General features: G+C 30.9%; 2 protein-coding genes across 2 annotated transcripts; both read left to right on the top strand.

The window, feature by feature from the left end:
- The first annotated feature begins 14,308 nt into the window (after positions 1 to 14,308).
- Positions 14,309 to 15,726, top strand: LOC129319625 (protein SIEVE ELEMENT OCCLUSION B-like). Its single transcript, XM_054964720.1, has 4 exons — positions 14,309 to 14,497; positions 14,693 to 14,773; positions 15,365 to 15,611; positions 15,656 to 15,726. The coding sequence occupies exons 1-4, from the start codon at positions 14,309 to 14,311 to the stop codon at positions 15,724 to 15,726; spliced, it is 588 nt and encodes a 195-aa protein (XP_054820695.1).
- On the top strand, positions 15,673 to 18,729 carry LOC129319426 (protein SIEVE ELEMENT OCCLUSION B-like). Its single transcript, XM_054964490.1, has 5 exons — positions 15,673 to 15,807; positions 16,096 to 16,190; positions 16,308 to 16,444; positions 16,596 to 17,102; positions 17,949 to 18,729. The coding sequence occupies exons 1-5, from the start codon at positions 15,794 to 15,796 to the stop codon at positions 18,585 to 18,587; spliced, it is 1,392 nt and encodes a 463-aa protein (XP_054820465.1). The 5' UTR covers positions 15,673 to 15,793; the 3' UTR covers positions 18,588 to 18,729.
- The last annotated feature ends 6,010 nt before the right edge of the window (positions 18,730 to 24,739 follow it).

The following is a 24,739-nucleotide window of genomic DNA, read 5'->3' on the forward strand; positions in this document are numbered from 1 at the left end:
GTGATTTAATGAAGTCAAAATTAGTACTGGCACATGCATATGTATGGCTTCTCTCGAAATCTCGATTACTTCAAGAAGGCTATATGATGAATCCTTGAGTGTATTTGTTTGAGAGTATGTGATCAAATAGATAAAAACAGCCATTTTATTATTTGAGAGTTTTATTAGAGGAATGAATGATTTTATTTGATCACTATTTAACAATTATTATAAAATTAATAGATTTGAATTAGATATCATTATGTTTTTTAGTTTTAGAGTGAGAGGGAGTATTGAAAGAGTAAGTGGGGGTGAAAAAGACGAAAGTAGTTTTGTAACAATGTTACTTATATGATTACGTCAGGTCATCTTATTCTTGATAAAGTTGTGTTTGATTTTTGATTTCTCAAAGTATTCTCATAGTTGATAGCTATAAGATTAATTCTTCAATAAATCTAAGTGTCATTTGAGCAATTGTACTCTAAAAGACATTGATTGTCAAAAAATTTGTTGTCAAGAAAACCAAGAATATGTTGATAACATACATTTCAACTCCAAAGGAAGTTGATTGTTAAAACATTTTGTCTTCCAGTTTTTTACACTCCTAATGATGAGAGAATGACAGACAAGTCCCTTAGATCTCAACTGCTAAACTCCTAGAATTTGCAAGTTTAGTTTTTAATTTTGCAACTTTATTATAATAAATTTACAACTTATATTTCAAATTATAACAAGAGAAAATAAATTTGTTTAGAAAATAAGTTACAAATTTATCACAATGAAGTTATAAAATTGAGAGCTGAACTTGCAAATTCCTGAAATTTGGCACTTGGGACTTAAATTGGTTACCTCTTTGTCATTCTCCTTCTAATGATTCCATTTATTTATAATGTTTTCACCATGGTTTACAAACTATTATGTTGTATGTTGATATTTTTATTCTATATATAATATTTGTTTCTCCTCAAAAAAACTATTATTATTTAATTAATTTATTATTTTAAACACATTGGATAGTTATTAATTTTCCAATAAATGAAATTAAAAGGGGAAAAATAAAAAATTTTGTCTTGGTCCTTTTAATTATTAAAAAAGTTCCTTTTTTTTGGAGATTATAAGTGGGGTTGAGCCCAAACATTAATGATAAAAGACTTTGATACCATAGGGGGACTCATATGAGTCTAGTCCCAAAGATCCTTAAGTCTTAGTGCTACAGGGTATATCTATCCAAGTGAGGCCCTTCAATGCCTCTCCTGGACAAACTTAGGTCACTTTAAGATCCTCAACCCTTAGCACTTCAATTTAAGAATCTCTAAGCATACTGACATGAGCTCATACTTATAGATCATCAGTCAAATTCTTTTTAAGGCATAGGTTCGTCAAAGAAGCAAGTGCAGAGCATACTTGAATCTTAGTATGACAAATACAGGATATTAAAGAAATAGGCCTTAAGGAGAGAGGAAGAGCTTTTAGAGAGACATAATTGAAAAAACACACAAGTTTTATTGCCCAACAAGTTCTTCCTAACAAGCAAACTAAAACCTCCTTATATAGACATAGTGTAGAGGATCAGGACAGATGGTGGATGATTAAAAATGGACTAACTTTTTTCACATGCCTAGTTACTTTAGGAAAGACAAAAGTAAAAGTAAAAGTTAATTGACATTACTAAAAGCAAACTGCTTTGTCAAAAAGTCAAGAGTGACTTTTGACAAAATAACTGCAAGATAAACCCTTAAAAGAAGACATGACTAAAGCAAATTCCTTTCATGATTAGCAAAAGCTTTTGTGGATACACTCTTGATCGTATGATAAGTTGAGCCAATGTTTTTCTTCTTTTTGATGCCTTCTAGCTACAGGGCTATCGTGCATGAGTTGTTCTAGCTATTCATCATCAAAATCTTGATCCATATCCTAAGTGGGTCCATGTTGGTCTATCTTTTAGCTCTAAGAATAATTGATAGGTCTATGTCTCTATTTGAAATAGGTCTTGGCTCTGTAGAAATGATAGAAGTGTGGATGATGACACTTCATCATAGGATTCCATCTAGGTAGAGTGTCTTGTTTGTACAGTGGCTTGTAAGCCATTCAAGAAATTCATATTGGATAGATGAAGACAGGTCACTTAGAAGAATGGGCTGATGAGGGATTGGGCTGATAGATATGCACTTAAGATTAGGATCTGGAACTAATAATTATTCATTTAACATAAAATTCTTTTAATTCAATTAAAATGAAATTTTCAGGTGTTATCCAATTGGTAGTGATTTTCTCTAAGTATGCTTGGTTGGCTAGATAGAGTTTTCCTTTACTGTCAAGGTGATAAGGATGATGAACCACAGAGAAGGAGTAGGCCCTTTGTTCCTATAAAGAGATTTTCCATGATAACTCCTTTTCAACTACTCGAGAGAGTTCCTTGCGCCTTCTGGAAATAGGTGTGAAGCATTGAAGGAGTTTTCAAAGATTTGAACTTTCATGAGTTGAGTTATATAGATAATGAAAGATCTCTAGAGGAGGAACAACTATAACACAGATATAGTTCCTTACCTTCATGATATTTAAGCTCCTTACCTTGCTGTATCACATGAGTTTATTTGGAATATGACCTCTAATAAAAGGGACAGCAAGGCAAGGAGCTTAAATATTAAAATATTCAAGTTGGGTTTGGATTTGGGTTTTTAGGAGGAGGATGTAGAGCCAGTAAAATAAGCTTCTTCTGGCAAACTTTTAGACTTCTAGGACATTGATTGGATTATAACTTGGTGGAAAAACTAAGCTGCTGGGCATAATGTTTAGGATAAAGAGGGGTGGCTTTTTTAGAAGGGTAATCAGATTAATTTTCTTTTGAGATTTAGTAAAGTAGTCTGTAATGATGTTGTGGCTTCCCTTAATATGTCAGACTGTAAATTTATAGTGAGCAAACCAATCTTTCCATCAAAGGAGTTGAGCTTTAAGGAGGATCTTCTTATTTTGATCTAAGATCATTAGGAATGACATGTTGTCCATTTCTATCACAAAGTAATAAGGGCTAAGATGAAAACTGCATTTTTCAATGTCACATTTCACAACTAGGACTTCTTTGTAGGCTATATGATAATTCTTTTTGAAGGGTTTGAATTCTCTACTTGCATGAAAAAAATCATCACTAGTATCAATTTGTAAGATACACTATCCTTTGTGAGGGATTCTGAGTAAAGGAGGATGCTAACAAATTTACTGTAAGTACTGGACAGCTTTTATCTGTTTGGGACCCTAAGGTGGATTTTTTCTCAAAAGTTTGGACAACTAGCTAGTATAATTGGATACTTGAGGAATAAAATCTCTAATATAATTAACTATAAATACCCAAAAACTATTGTACTTGAGTTTTGGATAAGTTCTCATAAGAAAAGTTCAGTAATTCCTCAAGAATGTGTGAACTGGGCTGGTACTATCCAACTTGAATCACCATACCCAAAAGTTCTACTTAGGTTGAGCAAATATATCCTTTATGAGCTGAAAGCATAATCATGTACTGTTGGACGATTTTGTAAAATTGAGCTAAAAAGGTCCTTATGCTCTTGTTTAATTTTTAAAAACCGCAAGATGTCATCAATATAAACAAGAGCACCATGGATAATGGGCTTAAAGATTCTAATCATGGAATTTTGAAATAATGATAGGACAATCTTTAGTCTAAAAGGCATGATTATCCATTGGTATTGAGCATCTATAATGCAAAAGGTTGTCTTATATCTGTTTTCATGATCTATTCCAAGCTACCAAAATCTTGCTTTGAGATCGAACTTTAAAAATATCTTGGCTTGCTTTAGATGTACTAACTGGGTCTTGATCTTGGGTAAAGGAAACTTGTTATCTTGAAGAAAGATATTAAGAGGTTTATAATCAATTACCAACTTCTTTTTCCCTCTTTACTTTTTAGATCTTTTTTTCTATGTAAAAAGCTTGGCAAGCCAAATCTAATTTTGTGGGCTCAATAAGGCCTTGTTTGAGCAAAGCTATACATTCTTTTCTAGCTAAAGCAAAATATTCTGGATTCATCCCAATATAGGATGCCTTTATAGGATTAACATCCTCATTCTTTTTTAAGGAAAGTTTAATAAAAAACTTCTTGTTTTTCCGTAAAGGATATGGGTGCTGAAATTGATCATGACTTTCACAGTAAAACTCAAGAAGTTGATCTTTAATGTGTTCATATCCTAGAGAAGCTTTTTGAATTCCATTATACTTGGAATGTCAATGTATTCCTTGAAAACTATTTGAATCGAATACCTATAGGGAGCATCTGTAGATTTTTAGTTTCTCTATATATATCAAATTCAATGAGAATGTATTTATCAGGGAGATGGCTTCCTAGAACTTTTATCCAGTATGTACATCTAGGGAAAAACCTTATACCAATTTTTATTTTGGTAATAAGATCTATTGTGAAGAGTTTGTCATTAGCTGGAACAAAATACTCATTGTAAGGGACCTATTCTCCTCGAGGGAGAATATAGGGTTTCATGATAGTTCTATAGGAGCATTATCCATTAAGGCTATGACAGAGACAGGGACATCATATTTAGAAGGTAGGATTTAGATTTTTACATTGGGCTGTGGCACTTGAGCTAGACAAGATGGTTGGTGAAGGTTTATAAGGCCTATAGGAGTTAGGCTTAAAAGAGATGGATCAAGGCTTTGAATTGGGTAGGCCAAATGGCATAAAGTGGTAGATATTAGTGAGGATACTATTCATCATCTGTACTTTCATCAAAAACTGGAAGAACATAATGAGTATCTTTATTTTTTTCTAATTATTCTTTAAGACATCTTGGTTTTCATTAAGAGAAATGGTAGTTTCAAGAGATTGTAATAGTTTTATGTCCTTTTTGGACTTGTAAGGACATTTTGTTTACAAAATGCCCTTTTTAACCATAGATAAAAGTATCGATTTGATTTTTTGATCTTTGAAGTTCTTCTTATGAAAAACCTTAAGGATCAATGCCTCTTCAATTTGAATGGTTTATGCCTATATTTATGAAAATGAATCTTCTTTTTATAGGAGTAAAGATTAGGTTCTTTGCATTTGATCTTCAAGTAAGGCTTTTTATAGGCCAACTATAGCCTTGGCTTTCCTTTTAACATGGACTTCATAAATTGTTATTGATCACAAAGCTTATCCAAGGTAGACAACACTAGTTGATAGACTTCTCCAAGAGAAATTTGTGACATATCTTTCCTTAATGTGTTAATTGCTCTATGCAGCTCTGGTTGAAGTTCTTTTGTTAAAGAAGTAATAAATGTATGCTTGAGATTAATATCGTTAGCACCATTTAACACAAAATACTTCTTAGACATTTGTTGGAAGTGTTTCTAAAGATCTTTTCAGTTGAGTGAACAACATTTCATTTTAAAGAATTCTTATCTGCTTCTTTTGTCAATGATATTGAAATCTCTAAGGAATTCTTTATGGATTACTCTAAGGAGTTGAGATGCATTAATCTGAGTAGCCTTAATTTTATCATATTTACTAATACTTTGGAACCATTCTCTCAAATTTCCAGTCATACTTGAGAGAAATTCTAAAAGTACTGCTCTTATAGTAACGTTAGGTCTATTCATCTGTAAGTCAATCCAAGCACTAAATTCCTAGAGTCTTTCTCTCTATCTATATGGAGGTAAATAATCAAATGTAAACTAGGGTTCAGAAGTAGGTCTAGAACTAGAACCATGATGAATTAGTTCAATAGGGACTTCTTCCTTAATTCTAGATTCTTCATTAGGATGATCTTCTATGATTGTTTATATCCTAGTTTCATCTTAAGGTTGCTGTTGATTAGTTTGGGGTTGAACCATTGTAATTTTTGATAAATCAATCAGGTATTGATCTGTTTTAGAGTCTATATACTCTATAGATGCTTTAATTGAAGCTAGAGAATTTGTATCTTCATGTTTAGAGAAAACCTAGTTAAAGACTGCATTTCGCATAGAAGAAATTATTCCAGAGGGATTTAAAGGATCTTTAATCCCTTTGAGCTTTTCAATTATAGATGGTGGCTTGGTTTTTGGTAAAGAAGCAGGAGGTGTCTTTATGGTCAAGAGTTTTTTTAAGGATTTTAGTAAATGATGGGGAGGCTTGATGGTCTCAGGGTTTTTAGTAAGAAGGTGGATTATCTATATAAGACATAGATATTTTAGTCTTTGGACTGGTTATTTTAGGGCTTTTTTGAGAACTAGACAAGACATCTTGAACATCTTACTATAATCAATCTCAGTTGGATATAGGTTTGTATGGAAGTATAAGTTGGGAATTGTCTACTCATGGTAGGGAAGGTTAGATTCTAGACTGGTCTTTGGCTAGATCTGCTTCTATCTGCTGTAATTTTCTCTTTACTTCAAAAATTTCTTTTTGTGTTTTAAAGTATTTCAGTCCACTATATCCTTAGTTTGTATCTAATTTTGGTTCTTGCTTACAGAATCTTTAGTATAGATTCTTTACTTAGTCATCAATTTGATTATCTTGTAAAGACAGGCTTTCTATTGTGTTTATCAAATGATCAAGCTTGGAATCTATCTTGTGAAGGACTCTATTTTGACTAACAGCATTTTGAGACTACCAGTTGAGAACTTCTTCGATTGGTGTAACAAAATTGAGAGTACCATGAGGAGTTAACTCTATTTGTGGGACAAAAGGTTTGCTAGTCACCTTTCTCCTATCATATGTCTTTTGTTCAAGAGGAGGAAATTCTTCGTCGTAAGGCATTATTGTTGCAATACAAGGCAAAGCTTATACTGGTGAAGGAGTGATTATTAGAATGACAGGTTCTAATCATTATGGCACAACCAGTTCTAGTATCTTTAGAGGGAGAAGATCTTTGTGGCCAATTTCTTTAAGGAGTTTTAAAAAGAGTGCTTCATTTTATAGGAGGATTTGGAGGTCCTACCTATTTTCTCTTTGTAGGTTGTTTAGGGCCATGGTTATCATCATCATCCTTAGGATGACACTTATGTTTGGACAGAGATCTAGGATACTTGGACTTCCTAGTTCTTCTTCTTCTTTTGTAACTGTAATCTTCATTATTAGAATTATTCTAAAGGTAACAGTCACAACTTAGATCGCACAGTTCTGGGCGCAATCCTAAATAAAGTGACTGTTAATGTGTAAGACATAGATAGGCTTGGCTTCTATAGTAAACCACTTAATAAGAGGATCTCATTTATCTCTAACAAAAGCTAAAGAAATAGACATTATTCTTCCAAAAATTTAATTTGGAACTTATGTTCTAGGTTCTCTTGAAAATAGATTTAACTGTACCATCCTATAGTCAGTAGAGTTCAGGGGGTTTTGTAGTATGGACATCCTTTTGGATACCATGGAATTCCCTTTCATAGTTGTTAATCTATTTTAAAGGCATCATGTTGGCAAGTTCCTCAATAGGCACGTGTCTTGGGATTTGTGGGATAAATGAGTCTCCAAGATTATCTGCAACCATATACAAAGAATCTTTGGTTGCATTTGAAAAGTTATGATTGAAAGAATGATCTTGAAGTTAAAGGATCATTTGATGATGGAGAATTGCCATAATAGCATCTGATTATTGTTCTGCTCCATAGATCTGGATCTAAACTTTTAGTCATGAAGAAGAGTAGGATTAGTAAGTTTTATATTAAAGTCAGGGCTATGGTAAAAACTACTCTTCCATTACTGAGAGTAGTCAGTATGGCTCTGACTAAGCCATTACTATATGACTTATAGGTAGAATCCAGTAGAGTGACTCTAGAAGTTGTTGGAATACCTCTTCTTCCATGAAGAGTCAGGATAAGACGAATGACTCCAACATGAAAGTGAATATAACCCTAATTAATCCATGTATCAATTTTTAAATAATACTGCAGGTTAAATTCTTAGTTTTAAATTGGGAGAATTAATCTACATGTCCTTATAGTTTTTCTCAACTTTGAATTTGATCTTTGTAGTTCATTTTATTTGTATTAAGCCCTTATAGTTTGGTCTGTTAAATATGTTAATGTTTGAAGGTTAAAATTAATAATGAACTATTAAATTTTCCAAACAAAAATACTTTAAGAGTTTATAGAAAATTTAATTTAATGCACAGTTTAATTTTTTTGTTAATTTTTATCAAATTACTATAAGTACAAAAAATATTTAAAAGACAACTTAATTAGATAAATTTTGAGTTATAAAAATTATTTAATTAATTCTAAAGTTATATAATCATTTAATAAAAATATAATATTTCTTAATTTTATTTTTTAAAGAAATTCAATGACTTTAAGTGTTAAGGGTTAAAAAATTTAGTTGATCAAATTACATGAATTCAATTAAAACAAAATAAATTGCAGAAACTATAACTCAAAATTGGGAAAAACTTTAAAGACTTGCAGATATATATATATATATATATATAGATATTTTCAAATTTAACATAGGGGAGGCGTGGACCTTTGTGTTATAATTTTTGTTTGAATAAATATTGAAGGAAAAACATAAAAAAAATATCTTAATGAATGCTGAATTAAAAAGATAGCATTGGCGCCCTGACATTTGCATTAAAAATTATGGTTCTTTTTTTTTTTTTTTTTGCTGCCTTAGGTTTTATTCAACTGGCGATTAAGCTGTACCAATTTAACTAAAAGTTTAAAGTTCGAGATTTAAAATTATAAAAGTATTGGTAGAAGAGCTTTTGCTTGAAAGGGTCTTATCCTGGCTTAATTTAGATTAGTTTTGACCCATTAAAGCTCACTCAATTCAATAGAAAGCAAGCTCAAGATACCAGGTGTGCGCAGAAAAAATTATAGTTTTTCTCATTAAATGTGCTAAGACCTCAACAAACATACTCTTCTTGATTTTTATTATAAGATATTTTTAACTATCTCATTGGAATTAAGAAGAGGTGATTAAATTATTAATTTTATTTAAAAATATAACAAACTTTCAATTTTACCCCTACTTATTAAAATAAATTAAAATGAGACTTAGAGCTCACTTCTAATTTTAGCCTCACTTTATTAAAAGGGAAATTAATTGAAGTGAGACTTACAGCTCACTCCTTTTCAATTTAAAATGACGAATTTATTGTTCTCATAAAAAATTAATATAACGAAGACTTTAGGATGAAGGACAGATCAAATTAATTTTTAAACCTTATGCTTATTTCTCGTTTTTTTTAATTTTTTTGGTACCAAATAACTAAGTATAAGAAATAGGCTCCGTCAATTAAAAAAAAAATCTCCTATATTTTATTTGTATTCAGAACTTTTCATAAGACAATAAATGCATGGTGAATTGAAGTTATAAGTCTATATAACTTGCACATGCCAGTCATGTATACGTCGAAAGTCTATGAAAAATATGTTAACTTTCAATTAAAAAATATTAAATAGGCATCTGACTTGCAGACTGCGGCTAACTTTTTTTTTTTTAATTAAACTTTTGTCTTTACGTGAGTGAATCACGCAATAATAGGTAAACTGTGATTTGGAATCAAAATTAGTATAGGCTCATGCATATTTATCGGCTTTTTTTTTATTAGGTTTGATTCAAACATTATCGGATGAAATTAATGGTATTTTTCTCAAAAACATTTTCTATGCATCTTTATGGCTTTTAAATATAATAAGCTAGCTAAGGAAACCGTTAAAACTATTATTAATTAAATTGTTTTATTATTTTAAACACATACCAAATAGTTATTTTCCAAAAGGGAAATTAAAAAGGGGGAAAAACCATAGAGATATATTGGTTCTTAATAAGAAAAATGTAGTTTCTTTTCTTTTTTTTAATTGTTTTTTGAATTACATGACAAGCACTAATAACATAAATAATCAAGATTCAACGCGAACATTGAGGAAAGGTGTAGTTTCTCACGTTCCCACTTAGCAATTTTAAATAATACTGCACGTTTAGTTCTTGGTTTCCAAATTTAACTAGGAGGCATGGATCTCTATGTTACATTACTTATTATTTCAATAAACATTGAAGAAAGGATTAAAAATGCAAAAAAAAAAATTATCTTAATAAATCTGAATTAAGAAATGCGCATTAAAAATTATGGCTTTTAGCATTTAACACGTGGAGACCTCAACTAATATCCACAAATTTAAAAAAAAAAAGTCAAGGGTTAGGTATTCCAGTGATAATGCCAACCTTGCTTGGAATAGATTTTTAAAGTTTGCGCCAACATGTTTGTTTTGCTTCTTCCATCCTTATAAAGTGTTTTTTAAAATTTTATTTTATTTTTAAATATAAGAGGTGACAATGATATTTTTAAATAATTAAATAATTTTATCCTTATCTAAAAAATGAAATAGATCATTAATTATATGTTTTCCTACCACCATTATGATATTAATTATAATATTATTAGAGGTAAAACTTAAAAATCATTATGTTTTTATGTGAATTCAACAAAATAACAAACTTTTATTAATATATAAGATTGGTTAAAAACATTTTATATATAGAGATGAGGGGAGTATGTATTTAGATGTGTGTGTTTTGCTTAAAAAAAAAAGGAAGGGTTAGGTTAGGAATAAAATTTAAAAAAATTAAAAAGGGGAAAAGTATGATGTACTTTGATTATTTCAAATCGAAAAATTACTCATTTAGTTTTCATAATTTTAACTTAATTATAACTCAATCCTCTAACTTTAATTCAGTACAATTTAGTCATTAGGATTTTATTTTTCTAAATAAAAGGACAAATATTTTAAATGATTAAAATCATAGAGATTGAGATGTACTGAGTTAAAATTTAAAAATTAAGTTACAATCGAATTAAAACAATAAAAACTAGATTATAACATAACAAGTCAAAATTAGGAACTAAGTTATAATAAATTTAAAATTATAGGATGAAATGATTATTTTTTTTCATTTGAAATTCAACTTTTGGAGATTTCCAACTCAATTAAGACTACAAATATGGGGTTCCATGCCACTTTTAATTGAATTATACTTTGAAAATCAGAATTCACAGCTCAACTTTTTTCTACTATTAACAAATTGATTGAACATTTGCAATTCACTCCCTCCGTCTCAGTTTATAAAATATTTTTAGATGAAACCATACATATCAATAAAACTTATTAAATAACATTTACAACTTTTTTTTCAAAAGCAAAAATATATACTTCTAAAAATGCCCTGCAATTAATACTCCAAAAATTTGTGAAAGAATATTAAAGAGGGAGAGAATATAATGGAAAGACTAATATTAAAAAAGTATTATTAATAAAATCTTATTTTTATTAAAGTGCTTTATATTTTGAAATGTTAAATCTCTATAAAAGGTGTCCTATAAATTACGATAGAAGGAGTACTACTCTATTCATTTGATATGAACTCTTTTGTTTTACCCAAGATATCCCAACAGTTGACAGCTGTAAGACTAATTTCTTAAGAAATTTGAATGTCATTTAAAGAGGTTATCCTTTTTCAAGGGATGCTTTTCCATACATATCTTTAGGAATTAATCCTTGAAATGATACTTAAGGGGCCCAAACCTCTACAATTTGTGTTACACGCACTCAATCTATTTACTGTCTTATTTATAAGTCATTTCTAGCATTTTCAACAAAATCAAGAAAAACATGAAACCTTGTTAACTCCATCTAAAATTTAATAAGTTTTCTGCTTTACATCTACTAAATATACATACTTAAAAAAATAATCTAGCATATAATAACCTTCTCAACATCTAATAGGGGCAAAAAGTTAAAAATGAACACAATAATAACCATTATAAGGTTCCTTATAAATATAGTTAAAACAAATACTCTCTCTACTCTATAAATAGGACCAAAAGGGTATCTCATTACATCATTTTTTGTTGTTCTTGAGCCAAATAAACAATTTTCCCAACAACCATTATATGATATAGTATTGAGTCATCAATAGAGTCATCAATCTTATAAACCTGTATGAGTATCCAGCAAAAAAATTAAAGCATGCTAATTTTTGACTTGTACTGCTAAACTGCGCGTTTGTTTATGTTATTATAAAAGTACAAACACTCAAATTAATTCTAGTAATATAAAAAGACCAAATAGAGTCTTCAATTATATATATGAATTGAATTGTAGAGTGTTATAAAAAAAATCTAGGAATCCATCAATATTCCATCCGGTTTTTATTATAAGTCATCTATAAAACTCATAAGCTAATCAAGAAAAATTAGTTACATAATTGTAGTTGTTTAAAAAATACTTTGATTTCTATTTTTGTACCTAATAAATACTATAAATTTATAAAACAAACATTTTATCTCCTCATTGGAAATTGAGACAAAGAGCATATTTGGAAGAAAATAATAAATGTTATATAACATTAAAGGGACTTACATCTCAATAAATTAGTTAATTGTATCCAAACTAATACTATCTTTTTATATCTACCTTTATTTAATAGGGTGTCTCAGTTAAATATAGAAGGGTTGAGTTATTTATTCATTGAGAATTTTTTTTGAAAAATCTCATTAATTACATATTGAAAAACTAAAAATATATTATATTTTTGAACATACAACTTAAAAAATTGCCTTATATTTTTAATAGAAGGAGTATATACCTATGCATGTTTGTGTATAAAAAAATAAATTATGCTAATTTATTTTCACTTTTTTTGGTAAAAAAATCAATTATAAAAATATATAAGGAAATAGATTACAACAATATCATCCCGTAGGTGATAGGAGGGGGAAAAAGAAAACTGACAAAGAAGTAACAATAGAAACAAATTAAAGTGAAATGAGAAAGAAGCTTAAAAAATCTTAGTCAACTTTGCTGATCTCGGTGAAGCATATGCTAATTTTTCACTTGTACTGCTTGTTTATGTTATTATAAAAGTACAAAACACTAGAATTGATTCTGGCAATATAAAAAGACCAATTAGATCAGTCAGTCAGTTATATTCTCTCTCACGCACCAAAGGAGGCGAATGCATCGAAATTCTAGGAAACATAATTGATGGATCAGAAATGAGGAGAATGGTAATGATAATATACATTTCCTATAACAAAGAGAATGCCTATGTACTATTGACATTTTTAAATTCAAAACAATATTTGAATATGATCCAGTCAAATAATTAAATTAAAAAAATTAAGAAACCATAGCTACAGATTTCTATATGCCAGTCAAAATTCATTAAGGTAACCTTTGTATTGGTGGATTTGAATTTTAGATTTAAAATCTTATATTTCAAACTTATATATTTAAAATTATTTGTTTGGATAAAGAAAATGAGAGATTTGAAGTTATTGAAATTTCAAATGGTTAGAGTTACTAATAAAAAAATTGCAATTAGCAACAGACAATATATCACTAATCAAGAAAATCCGTCACTAATTTCGGACCTAGTGACAAATTATCCATCACTAATGAATTTCTAAATTCATAGATTTTTGTGTATAGTCTAAATAGTTGAATTAATTCAAATCCAAATCCAAATCTAAATATCCATTAATTCAAATACAACATAAAATAATATTAATTAAATCTTAGATAGCCCAAATTAAAATAATAAGAAAAACACTAATATACATATTTTATCGGTTAGTATGTTACTATTCTATTTTGAAATATCTACACCTTATTAAATAGAGGTATATATGAAAAGATGATATTAATTTAAAAACAAATAACTATTTTATTGAGATGTGAAATTCGGTTAAAATGTCTTATATTTTTTAATGAAAGAAGTATATATTACATTGATTTTGGTTTAATTTATTCTTATATGTTTGAGTAATCCCTTTAGGCGCTTAAAAGTGCATTTTGGTTAGAGGGGAGGGTAGATTTTTAAAAGTTCAGTTTTTTTAAAAAAAAAAAATTAGAGAAGTGGGGTTCAAAGCTTTTAATTAATTTTGTTACTCTTTTATCTCACATTTTTTTCCATTTCTTTGAAATCGAACTCATTAAAATCTCCCCTCCCCTCTTTTTGCCTCCAACCATACAGAATTAAGTAGTGTTATTCCCTTTTTATATATAAACACACACACACACACTCCATAAATTTTGTCTTTGGATATGAACAAAGAGTATCTTTCTCTAATATAATAAAGACCAATCTCTATTTCATATTACTAGAAGATAAAGGATAAACCCTTATTCACACACAAGAGTTAAAAATTGAACACTATTACCATCTGCGTACCATGCATTAACATTAACTTAAGTGATGAGTTTTTTAAATAGATTTTATCAGAAGCCATTTAGCCTATAAATATGCATTGAGGGGATACTAGTTCAGCACAAGCTGGCCATATCTTCTTCATTTTCCAATTATAACACACTCTCTTCAAAAGTGCTGTTTGTTGGAAATACCATGGCTTCCCAAGAATCATCATATGCTATGCCTCCTTTAACCCAATCCATCAAAAACGTCCTTAATTTTGGTTATGATGAGTCCGGTGACATTAAACCAACCAACCAAACCCTCAATGTGGAGGCTTTGTTCATGGTCGTCTCTAACATCATGGAAGCCTCATTTAAGGTTTCTGATCCAAACATAAAGGTTTCTCTCTCTGTCTCTCTATATCTATCTATCTATCTATCTATCTATCTATCTATCTATCCATCCATCCATCCATCTATCTATCTATCTATATCCTTTGTGAGCTATCGTCTTTTCCACTACTTAATGGAGAATATAACTGAATAATTTTTCGTTAATTTTATGTATTATTTATTTGTTGTTTACTTGCTGCAGCTTAATGTTAATAAGGAGGACAAGGCAACACTCTCCGGTTTCAAGTCACCCATTGAACGACTTCAGAAGATTGCTTGTCAGGTTATTGTTTTATTTTAAACAAATACATACATAAAAACATATAAATATATATATATATATATATATGGGGCATTTTTTAGAATCTCTAGTTAGTCCAAAATATAAGGCTTTGAATAATTTTATAATTAGTTTTTCAACTATACTATGCTCCTACTTCATTTATTACTTTTTAAAAAAATGATACATTGGAATTTTAATGTCATTATTAAGGAATTTATATAGAGTATTTAATGAGGATCAATGGTGGAGAGAGGCGGGACCAGCAGGGGCCAAGCCCCCTCAATTTTTAAAAATTTTCTTTATATTATATAGGTTATATACTTTTAGTGCCCCTAAAATTTATAAAAACTTTGTAATAGATATGTTTTTAAATTTTGCCCCCTTTATTTTTAAATCTTGCCTTTGCTCCTGATGAGAATATAAATGAAAAGATGTAATTTCTGCAAAAAGATTAAAGTTTCATCTAACATGTTTTAAGAATCATGAAGTAATTATCAATAAATTTACACACACACATATTTACGTACATGCAATTATTAACTCAGTAATATTAACTCATTTTCTTGATGTTTTTTTTATACACACATATAGATGAGGAGGATAGTTCCTGATGCTGCACAAGAAACAACAGTGAAGATGATGACAGATCTGCGGAAGGAATATCCATGGCATGCAATAGCAGTGATGGCACTAGCAGGATTTGCTTTGGATTATGGGAATTTCCATCTTCTTTCTCAGGTTAAAGATGGCGAACACCTTGGAACATCATTGGCTGTCTTGAATGATGTTCAAGCCGTCGTCGAAGGAAGCGTCAAGGAAACCGTTTCCAAATACAACTGTCTAGTGAGGGATGTTTTCTTAACGGTTCAATGTTTGCTTAAGCTGAAGGGAATGTTGGAGCAACAAGATTATGCCGAATTAGAGGACCTTATCCCCACTTTGGACGAAGCTAGGCTTGAATTCCCTTACTTTGTTTACTTGGCTGTCTATGCCATTGTTGTTTGTTCTAGTACTTTCTGCATGGGCAGTTATCAGTAAGTTTATCATAGTCTATTAGGTTCTAAAACCATGTTTAATTTCACATGTGATTGTTGTACTTTAATCTAGCCAGTCCATTCTATCTGAAATATAGGTTAAACTAATTGCTGCGGGCTGGCTAGAACTTAGCACAAGCACACACGCTCACTCGTCCACACACACACACCCCTAAATGGGTTGGTTTTCAAGGAGGGGTATTTTAAGGAAACCAATACATTTTTTTCACAATTAATCTGCTTATAGAGTATATGTGAATTAGTTATTTAAGAGCTGTTTTGCTTCAGGGTCAGCAACGACACATTATCCAAAACTAGCAAATGGATTTCCGATGTTCTTGCCACATTACAGGGGTACCTGAAAGAGATAGAGGAGAAGAAAGGTCACGAGCTTATACTAATCCTAATTCTTATTTTGTAATTAATATATATATATATATATTACCAATAAACTAATTGGTACTAATATATAAGGACAAAAAATGGTGTCATTATTGCAGGTGAGATAGATGAATATTCAGAACGTCTACGTGGGGCATTCCAAACTCCTACAGGAATTTCACAAGTTTTGAAATGTCTGTTATTCCCCAAAAGTCCAGAGCATCACTACGTGTATTACCGCTCGACGAAATCAAGGGTTAGAACTTAGAATTATATATAGGATTCGATCTATTTGGACTAATAATTTCCTTTTTTTAATTCTAATTTTTGTTAGAAATATATATATATATATATATATCTTTATGTGAGATTAATCATTACTCATCAGTTTTCTTTTTCTGTTACAGGTGAAGATCGATGAAATGTTGAAGAACAAGTGTGTGTTATTGTTCATTTCCGGACTGTTCGGCATCGAAGATGAGATTAAGCTTTTGAAAGAAATCAGCGAAGATTTGGCGTCAAATCCAAAATGCGAAAAAGATGGGATGCGAAAGAGTGACTTCAAGATCTTGTGGGTCCCAATTGTTTCTTCTTCTTTAGACAGTGAGAAGATCAAGACACAATTCAACTTTATTGCACAACAATTTGTTACATGGTCGTGTGTGGTGGATTATTCCATTGTTGGACCCGCATGTAAGAAACTGATCAGACAGAAGCTGAGGTACATGAATAAGCCTATGATTGCTGTGTTCAACCAACAAGGAAGCAGGACAAATAACGATGCGTTGGCCATGTTATTTGCTTGGGGACACCATGCATTCCCATGGAGTACAGGTGATGATTTGATTTTTGTTCGGAATTGGAATTGGTTCTGGTCAATACTCAAGGATATCAATCAACAACTCTCAAGTTTGGTAAGTAGCTCTTTTTACTTTCATTTATACTGTATATATATGAAGCACTGATGTTTCAAAAATATAAACAGGGCCGTATATTACCTGATAATATATCATACACGTCCTGTAGTTTATGGTACGTATCACATGTTTTAACATTTGTATTCTTATGATCTTTTTTCAACATAATATATTTATATTACTCCAACCCATTCTATTTATATGATGTTTTTGAGACGTTTTTCACGTATTTTAACTGAAGTTATTATGTTGTTTTATTTATTAAAAAGCATCTTAGCTTTTGAACTACGCCGTTCTTAATTGAAGGAAGAAGATGAGTCATCTTGTTATTTGTGCAAATACTTTCTCACAGTAAAGTATGAAATTTAAAAAATAACTTTATTTATTTTTTTTTTGTTTGAGACACCCATTGGAATGAGGCTTATTGTTGTTGTTGGACACACCATATAATTAGAACCACATTCCATCTTTTATAAAACACCAACAGGATCAAAGTAATATTTAAAAACAAAAAAAAATATTTCATGTTAATTGTTGAAAATATCTTTATATTTCTTTAGAAAATACTGGTTTAAAACTCAAGATTCTTATACTTGTATGCTAAAAATTTGAAATATGTATCACATATATTTCCATACCTAAATATTAAAATTTTCAAAATTGTCATATCCACACTACTATGCTATATTATATTCGATGCATGTACAAATGTCGGTGCTTCTTAAATTATATATGTGTGTATGTATATAGTAAAAGCTGCTATGTCTTCACTAAATTTCCAACAAGTGACATGTGAATATATATATATATATATATATATATATATATGTATATATATCTCAGAATGAGAAAGATTACAACATTATCTTCGGATGCATGGACGAAGCGGACACCAACAACTACGATGGTAGCTGGTTGGGTAAAATCACCGTTGAGTTGGAAAAAATCAAAAGGGACAAGATCATAAGCTCAAGTGGTTTTGCTATAAAATACTATCATCACGGCAAGCAGGCTGAGAATGACTTCAAGTTTGCATATAAGTTCTGGGCTTTTGTAGAGAATGTGTTCACCAGCTTGAAAAGTATGAAGACAACAACCATCAAGGACGACCCTTCCTTGGACAATCTCAAGAAATTCCTTGCCCTCCGGCGAGAAAAGTCCGGCTGGGTTATCATAAGCCAAGGGTCTGAGGTTAAAATGGTTGGCTCCGGTGTGAGCGTGTACAAAACTCTCTATAAGTTTGAGTCATGGAAACACAATATCACTCAACATGGCTTTGATGGGGCTTTTGTGAACGAATATTTCAATGAGTTTCCACCTCAATCAAATTGTCTCCGTTTGGATCTAAAGACCAATGTAAGTGATGTTTCTGTTCCCTTAGAATGTGTGACATGTCAATCTGAGATGGAGATACAGTTAGTCAGATATGTGTGCTGTCATGGCAACCATAGCCGTGCCAAATATGTTCATCGCCTTGCATGAGTCCTTTAAGGAAACGCCGTTGTTTCGGCTGCTAGACCTGCTCAGATTTGAAGGAGGAGGTGTTGTCTTGAATTATTAGCTTGTTTATTAGTACTATGTCTTTAGTAAAGCCTTTCTATAGGGTTTACGATAATAATAAAGCCTTCTGGCTGCGAGTCTGTTTAATTATTATATTGTGTATGTGGTTGCGGATTTGCGTTGATAATAAAATTCCTCCTTCGGTTTAAGTATCCTTTTTTATTTGTTTGTATTTTTTTAAAAAAAAATGTTCGAGTATGTTGAATCCTGTAAATTTTAAAATCTACTCCTCTCGCTCAGTAATAATCAAATCAGGAATGAAAAAGGGAAATGCAAGACGAAGTCCTTCTTATATTGTTATGCAAACTGAAATAAATTACAAAGTTACATAAGAAAATACTGAAAAGAAAGCTCAGAGCAATAAAAGAAAGAGAAGAGTACAATCACAATAATAATAATAATAACCCAATCTTTGCTTGATTCCCCCTTTTAAATACGTTTCCTAGCTTTCGCGTGTCTCCCATTTCTATAGTCGGTAATTCGAGAGGCTGGCTCAACTTCGGCTCGATTTATTAGAATTAGATTTAAAATACTTTAACATATAAAAAAAATTATATAATCAAACCTTACTCTAACTACTCAAGCTTTTGAGCTTATTTAAGCTGAATTGTTAAATATTATTTTATTTTATTTTTATTTTTATGTAATTTCATTTTTTTAAAAAAAAGTTAATATTTTTAGTTTTTATCTTATTTTTATATTGTTTTATGAATAATGAAAAAGGAATTTGAGTATTTGGGACTAAGCCCATTAGGGTTCAGGCTTGGCTCGGATTTCTTTTAATTTATTAGGGCAATCCGAATAAGTCTGAAATAAAAAAAATTTACTAAACTTTCAAAATTAATTTTAAAATTTTTTAAGTGTATTCGGGTTGATGACTTAAATTACCCCCTCTATTCATAAGGTCCATGTGACCCTCCGGGCACGATTTTTCTGCACGAATCTGTAGGACCCTTATTTTGTCCATCTAGCATTTCCATGAGGTCACCTGAGCTTGGTCATCCATCTTCTGCTGAGTTGTGACAATGGCCCCACTCTGCAACATTGAACTTGTTCCCGAGGTCAAAAGAAGTATAATCTCTAGTAAGAGAAGCAGCATCATCCTCCCAAGTCGGATCAGTTAAGCCAATTCAACGAACCAAAACCTGGGTCAACCAGCCATCACCCCGACAAGCTTGCCACACTTGGAGGACTTCTAAGGGCTGAATAACAGGGCCATCTGCATCCATAAGGAGTGGCAGTGGACAATAACAAGAATCACAGTAAACAACTGTGCCAATGCATTGAACCACTTTGAACGGTCCAAATAACATGAAACCTAGCTTTTGATAACGTTTCAACTTTCAATCCGACCGAATGCTAACGATAAGGTTGAAGTTTTTCAAAGACAAAATCGCCCACCTGGAATCCCTCAGCTTGACCGTGTGTCTTTCCGTGTAGCGCTTCATGAGAGCTTGAGCATGCTACAAGTTTTGTTGTAAAGTGGAGAGCAGAGCATCGTGCTCTCGCAACTGTGCATGAAGATCTTGTGGAGAATCTGTTGAGGAGTAATCACGGATGAGTGATGGCGGATCTCGTCCATAAACTGCTTTGAATGGGGTTATTCCAATCGAAAAATGAAAATCGGTGCTGTAGCTGAACTTTACCCATGACAGAAACTCTAACCATCGATGTGGGTACTCATGAACGTGGAATTGAAGATACATCTCAATGCAACGATTCAATGCTTCTGAATGTCTGTCAATTTTTAGATGGTACACGGAACTCATTTGCAGTTGAACTCTTTGAAGCCGACTTAATGCACGCTAAAAATAATTTTCACGTTTTTTTTTAAATAATTTCCACAGTTGAAAACATGGAAATGTCAATCCTACTGTTCAATAAAAATATGCCTATTTCAATTATGGGAAATGCATTCCGACGAGTAAATTATGAGCTGTGAGTTATATTTTTCACAGAATTGTCAGGACCATAGGACTTTCTCCTAACAAATATAAATCCCACGGTCCTGGCAGGAACTGAGGGGACACTTTGTCAGAAACTTTGACACTTGGTTTTCTTACGGTTCCAGAGACAAAATAAAAAAACATAAAATCGACTTCCAAAATTTGTTATAAACTTAATTTATGCAAAAATATTAATTTAAATATTATTGATTAAAAAAATACATTAAATGTACATTATTTTAAAATTTAGCTATTGACATTTTGTGGTTATCTAGTTAAATTGTGCTTTTTGTGCTTTCGAATACTAGGATCCAAATTATTTGTTTTCTCAAACCTACACAAAAAAAAAGTAATTACAATATTTTAAAAATAACTAAAAAAACATGACATAAAATAAAATATAAAAAATACAATAATAAGACTTCAGAAGTGACGCAGACTCACATTGAACATCACGGCCAATGCACTATAGTGTAGAGACGCGGAATGGGAGAGAAGAGATAATAAATGTACCAAATGAATAGTGTAAAGAGAGAGGATGGAGAGTAGAGAAACTAAAAACATCATAGTGGATATGAGAGAAATTACTGGAGAAGAGAGAAACTCATAGGTACCGCATGCGATTCAGAACAAAAATAATAATGCCCGCACGAAACACAATTGGTGGGGGTTAAATAGAAAGGACAAAAATTTCCACAGTTTAATTATTGAAGTGTGAGAAATATTCACACATTTAGCAAATTGCCACAGTTCAATTATTGAGGAATGGGAAATGTTCACACATTGTACAAATTGTCACAGTTGAATTGTGGGAAATGTTTCATACATTTTTGCAAATTGCCACAGTTCAATATAATTATTCAACTGTGGGAAATAGTTTGCAGGCTCACGTGATTTTGCCACAATTTCCTACAATTCAAACAGTGCAACGACAGATATTGTTGGAGGTATCGTTTTGAACTGTGGGAAAACTTCCTATTTCCCGCAATTCAGTTAGATGAGATAATTTTTTTAGAACAAAAAAAATTGAAATCTTCCACAGTAAAAAATGAAACGTGGGAAATTTAAAGATATACTCACGTTTCGTCCCAACCGTCTCATTGTAATCGTAGTCATCAACAACTTTCTTGTAGTGCTTGGATAAGCGATTTATTACCACGATGATGACGATGTACTAACGATCAAGGGGTAAGGAGGTGAGTTTGGTAATTTCTGTAATTTGTGTCATTATGATGAGTTTGGTAACACAACGTACCGACCAAACCCTCAATGTGAAGGCTCTGTTCATTGTCGTATCCAACATCATGGAAGAGCCTCGCTTAAGGTTTCTGATCCAAACATAAAGGTGCGTATGTATCTGTGTGTGTTTCTCTCTCTCTCTCTATATGTGTGTGTGTTTGTGTCCTTTAATTTATGAGCTGTTGTTTTATACACTCCTTAATGGCAAATATAACTGAATAATTTTATGTACTATACATTTCCTGTTTACGTATTGCAACTTAATGTTAAGGAGGACAAGGCAACACTTTCCGGTTTCAAGTCACCCATAGAACGACTTCAGAAAATTGCTCGTCAGGTTATCTTTCTATTTTAAACAAATAAATACATACATACATACATACATACATATATATATATATATACACTTCATCCGAATCATAATATGGGGTATTTTTTAAAATTTTTACTTAGTCTAAAATATAAGGTATTGAGTAATTTTATAATTAGTTTTTCAACTGTACTATACCCCTATTTCATTTTTTTAAAAAAATGATGCATTGGAATTTTAATGTCATTATTAAGGAACTTGTATAAGATATTTAATGAGAATATAATTAAAAATATGTAATTTTTTAAAAAAAGCTTAAGATTTTACCTAATTTGTTTTGAGAACTGTAAAATAATTATCAACTCCTCATATGTGTGTGTGTGTGTATGCATGTAATTATTAACTCAAAGTAATACTAACTCATTTTCTTAATTTTTGTTTAGGACAGTTCCTGACAGGAGCGGAACCGGCATTGCCACATTGTGGGGGCTGCCAAATTTTTTAAAATCACCATGTATTAATTAATTTTTATTTTTAATATTTATTTTAAATAATTTTTAAAATAATTTTATAAAATAAAAAATCAATAGATTGAAATTGTGTATAACTATATATAATATTTTAAAAATCTTTCAAAATGTAAAGTGACATCACATATCTTTATATTATCTTTTAAGAGATTATAAGGTTTAGATTTTGAAAAATAATTTTAATTAGCATTATATGCAAATTAAATAAAAATATGTCTTCATACAAATGCTCAACTTCTCTGCAATTTAAATGAAAAAATAATGTGTATAATGTTAATATTAACTATTACTTTTATTTTTAAAAGTGAACATTGAATACATTATGCATTGTATTTCTGTTTAAACATATCAGTAAAAATTATACATAAATAGTGAAGAAGAAGATATATATATATATATATATATATATGCATATATAAAAACATAAGTACTCTATATGGAGTAGTGGAGCCCATTGACATTCAGAGGGACCCAATTTCACCAATAAATCATTGCCTGTGTTTTTTTCTGAAATGCGTCAATATATTGCAAGGGCAAAAGCCAAACCGGCGTACAAAGCTGCAAAGAACAACAGGGGAAAAGCAACAAAGCAGCAATAAAGCCAAAACTGGAACAGAAAAAATAAATAAATACACCAGCATTTCCCGAACTGCATGAAGAAGTTACAAAGATAGCAGAACCCATCTCATCCTTGGCATCACAGATTGGAATAGACGTTAAGGAGAAAATTTTATTTAAAGTTTTTTTATTTGGAAAATGTCAAAACATTTGTAAGCACAGCTCGAATTCATATTATGAATATCATAAGAATGCTTTGATGCCATTTAAATTAATGGTTCTTGTCTTTTTGTTTTAATCTCTGATAAATATCTAGATACATGTTTTATCAAACCCTGCATATATATTTTTTTCAGAAAATTTATTAATTTATTTTTTAAAAATGTTCATTTTTATTTATCTCTGTTTAAGATTTAACGCCTAATCTTAAAAGCAAGGTAAAGATTTTAGATAAATAAACAATATCCCAATTAATCAATTACTATACGAAGTAAATAAAATTTTCTTGATTTTTTTTCTGTAATTTTTTTGAGTCTTTATTCATAATTTTTGGACCATATTTTTATTTTTTGGACCATTTAATCTAAATATTTAAATAATTCAAAGTGGTTCTATTTATATTTATATTTCAAATAAAATGTGCATAAGTTTTGCATAAAAGTTGTGCATCCCCTTAAAAGCTTCCAAATGGGCACATCCCCTTAAAAGCATCAGCTGCAAGGATGTCGTCAACACGATTACCGCCACGAAGATTGAAAACAAGAGAGGCTCCAAGTGGCTATAAGGGAATGGATATCCTGAATAATTCCGCGACATCTCCAATCATACTCAATCGAACAATGATTCACAACACAATTGACAAGCATTATGGAGTCAGATTCAAAAATCACCTTTTCATTTCCCTGATCCCTAGCTAATATCAAGGGGCACTTTAAAGCCAAAGCTTCAGCCATAAAGGCAGGGATCGATTGAACTTTTTCCAACAAAGGCCCATTTCAAACTGCCACTCTAGTCCAGATACACAATACCAATCACAGCCTCCTCATTTGAGCCTCTATAAGCACCGTCACGATTAATCTTCGAGATAAAAGCAGGTGGGGCCATCCAAGTAATACGCATAGAAGAAGCCTCAAGGTGACCATTAGACTCCCTCTATCTTCCACACAAGTATTTCAATAAGAAAAATGATAGCTTCTGGCTTGTTCTATAATTACACAAGCACCATCATTGCTTGTTAGAGCCATGTTTTGTTGGATGGGGGAAGGAACTTTTCTTTCTTTCTTTCTTTCTTTGTTTTCTTTTTTGGATGGCCCCCTTAACAATAATTTAGTTCAGCCCCTCTTGACAAGTGAGACATCACCTTGTGACTTGCGCATGAAATTACTCTCTTTAATCTTCTTTTCTTTTAACTCTAGAAGGGTAAATTGATTACTGATTATCGCTATTTTAATCTTATTCACCATTAAATCCTTAAAGACTATTTATGGATTT

The sequence above is a fragment of the Prosopis cineraria genome, unplaced genomic scaffold (genome assembly GCF_029017545.1).
Source record: "Prosopis cineraria cultivar Desert tree isolate PC_DT_omini unplaced genomic scaffold, ASM2901754v1 PC9, whole genome shotgun sequence".
Taxonomy (NCBI): domain Eukaryota; kingdom Viridiplantae; phylum Streptophyta; class Magnoliopsida; order Fabales; family Fabaceae; genus Prosopis; species Prosopis cineraria.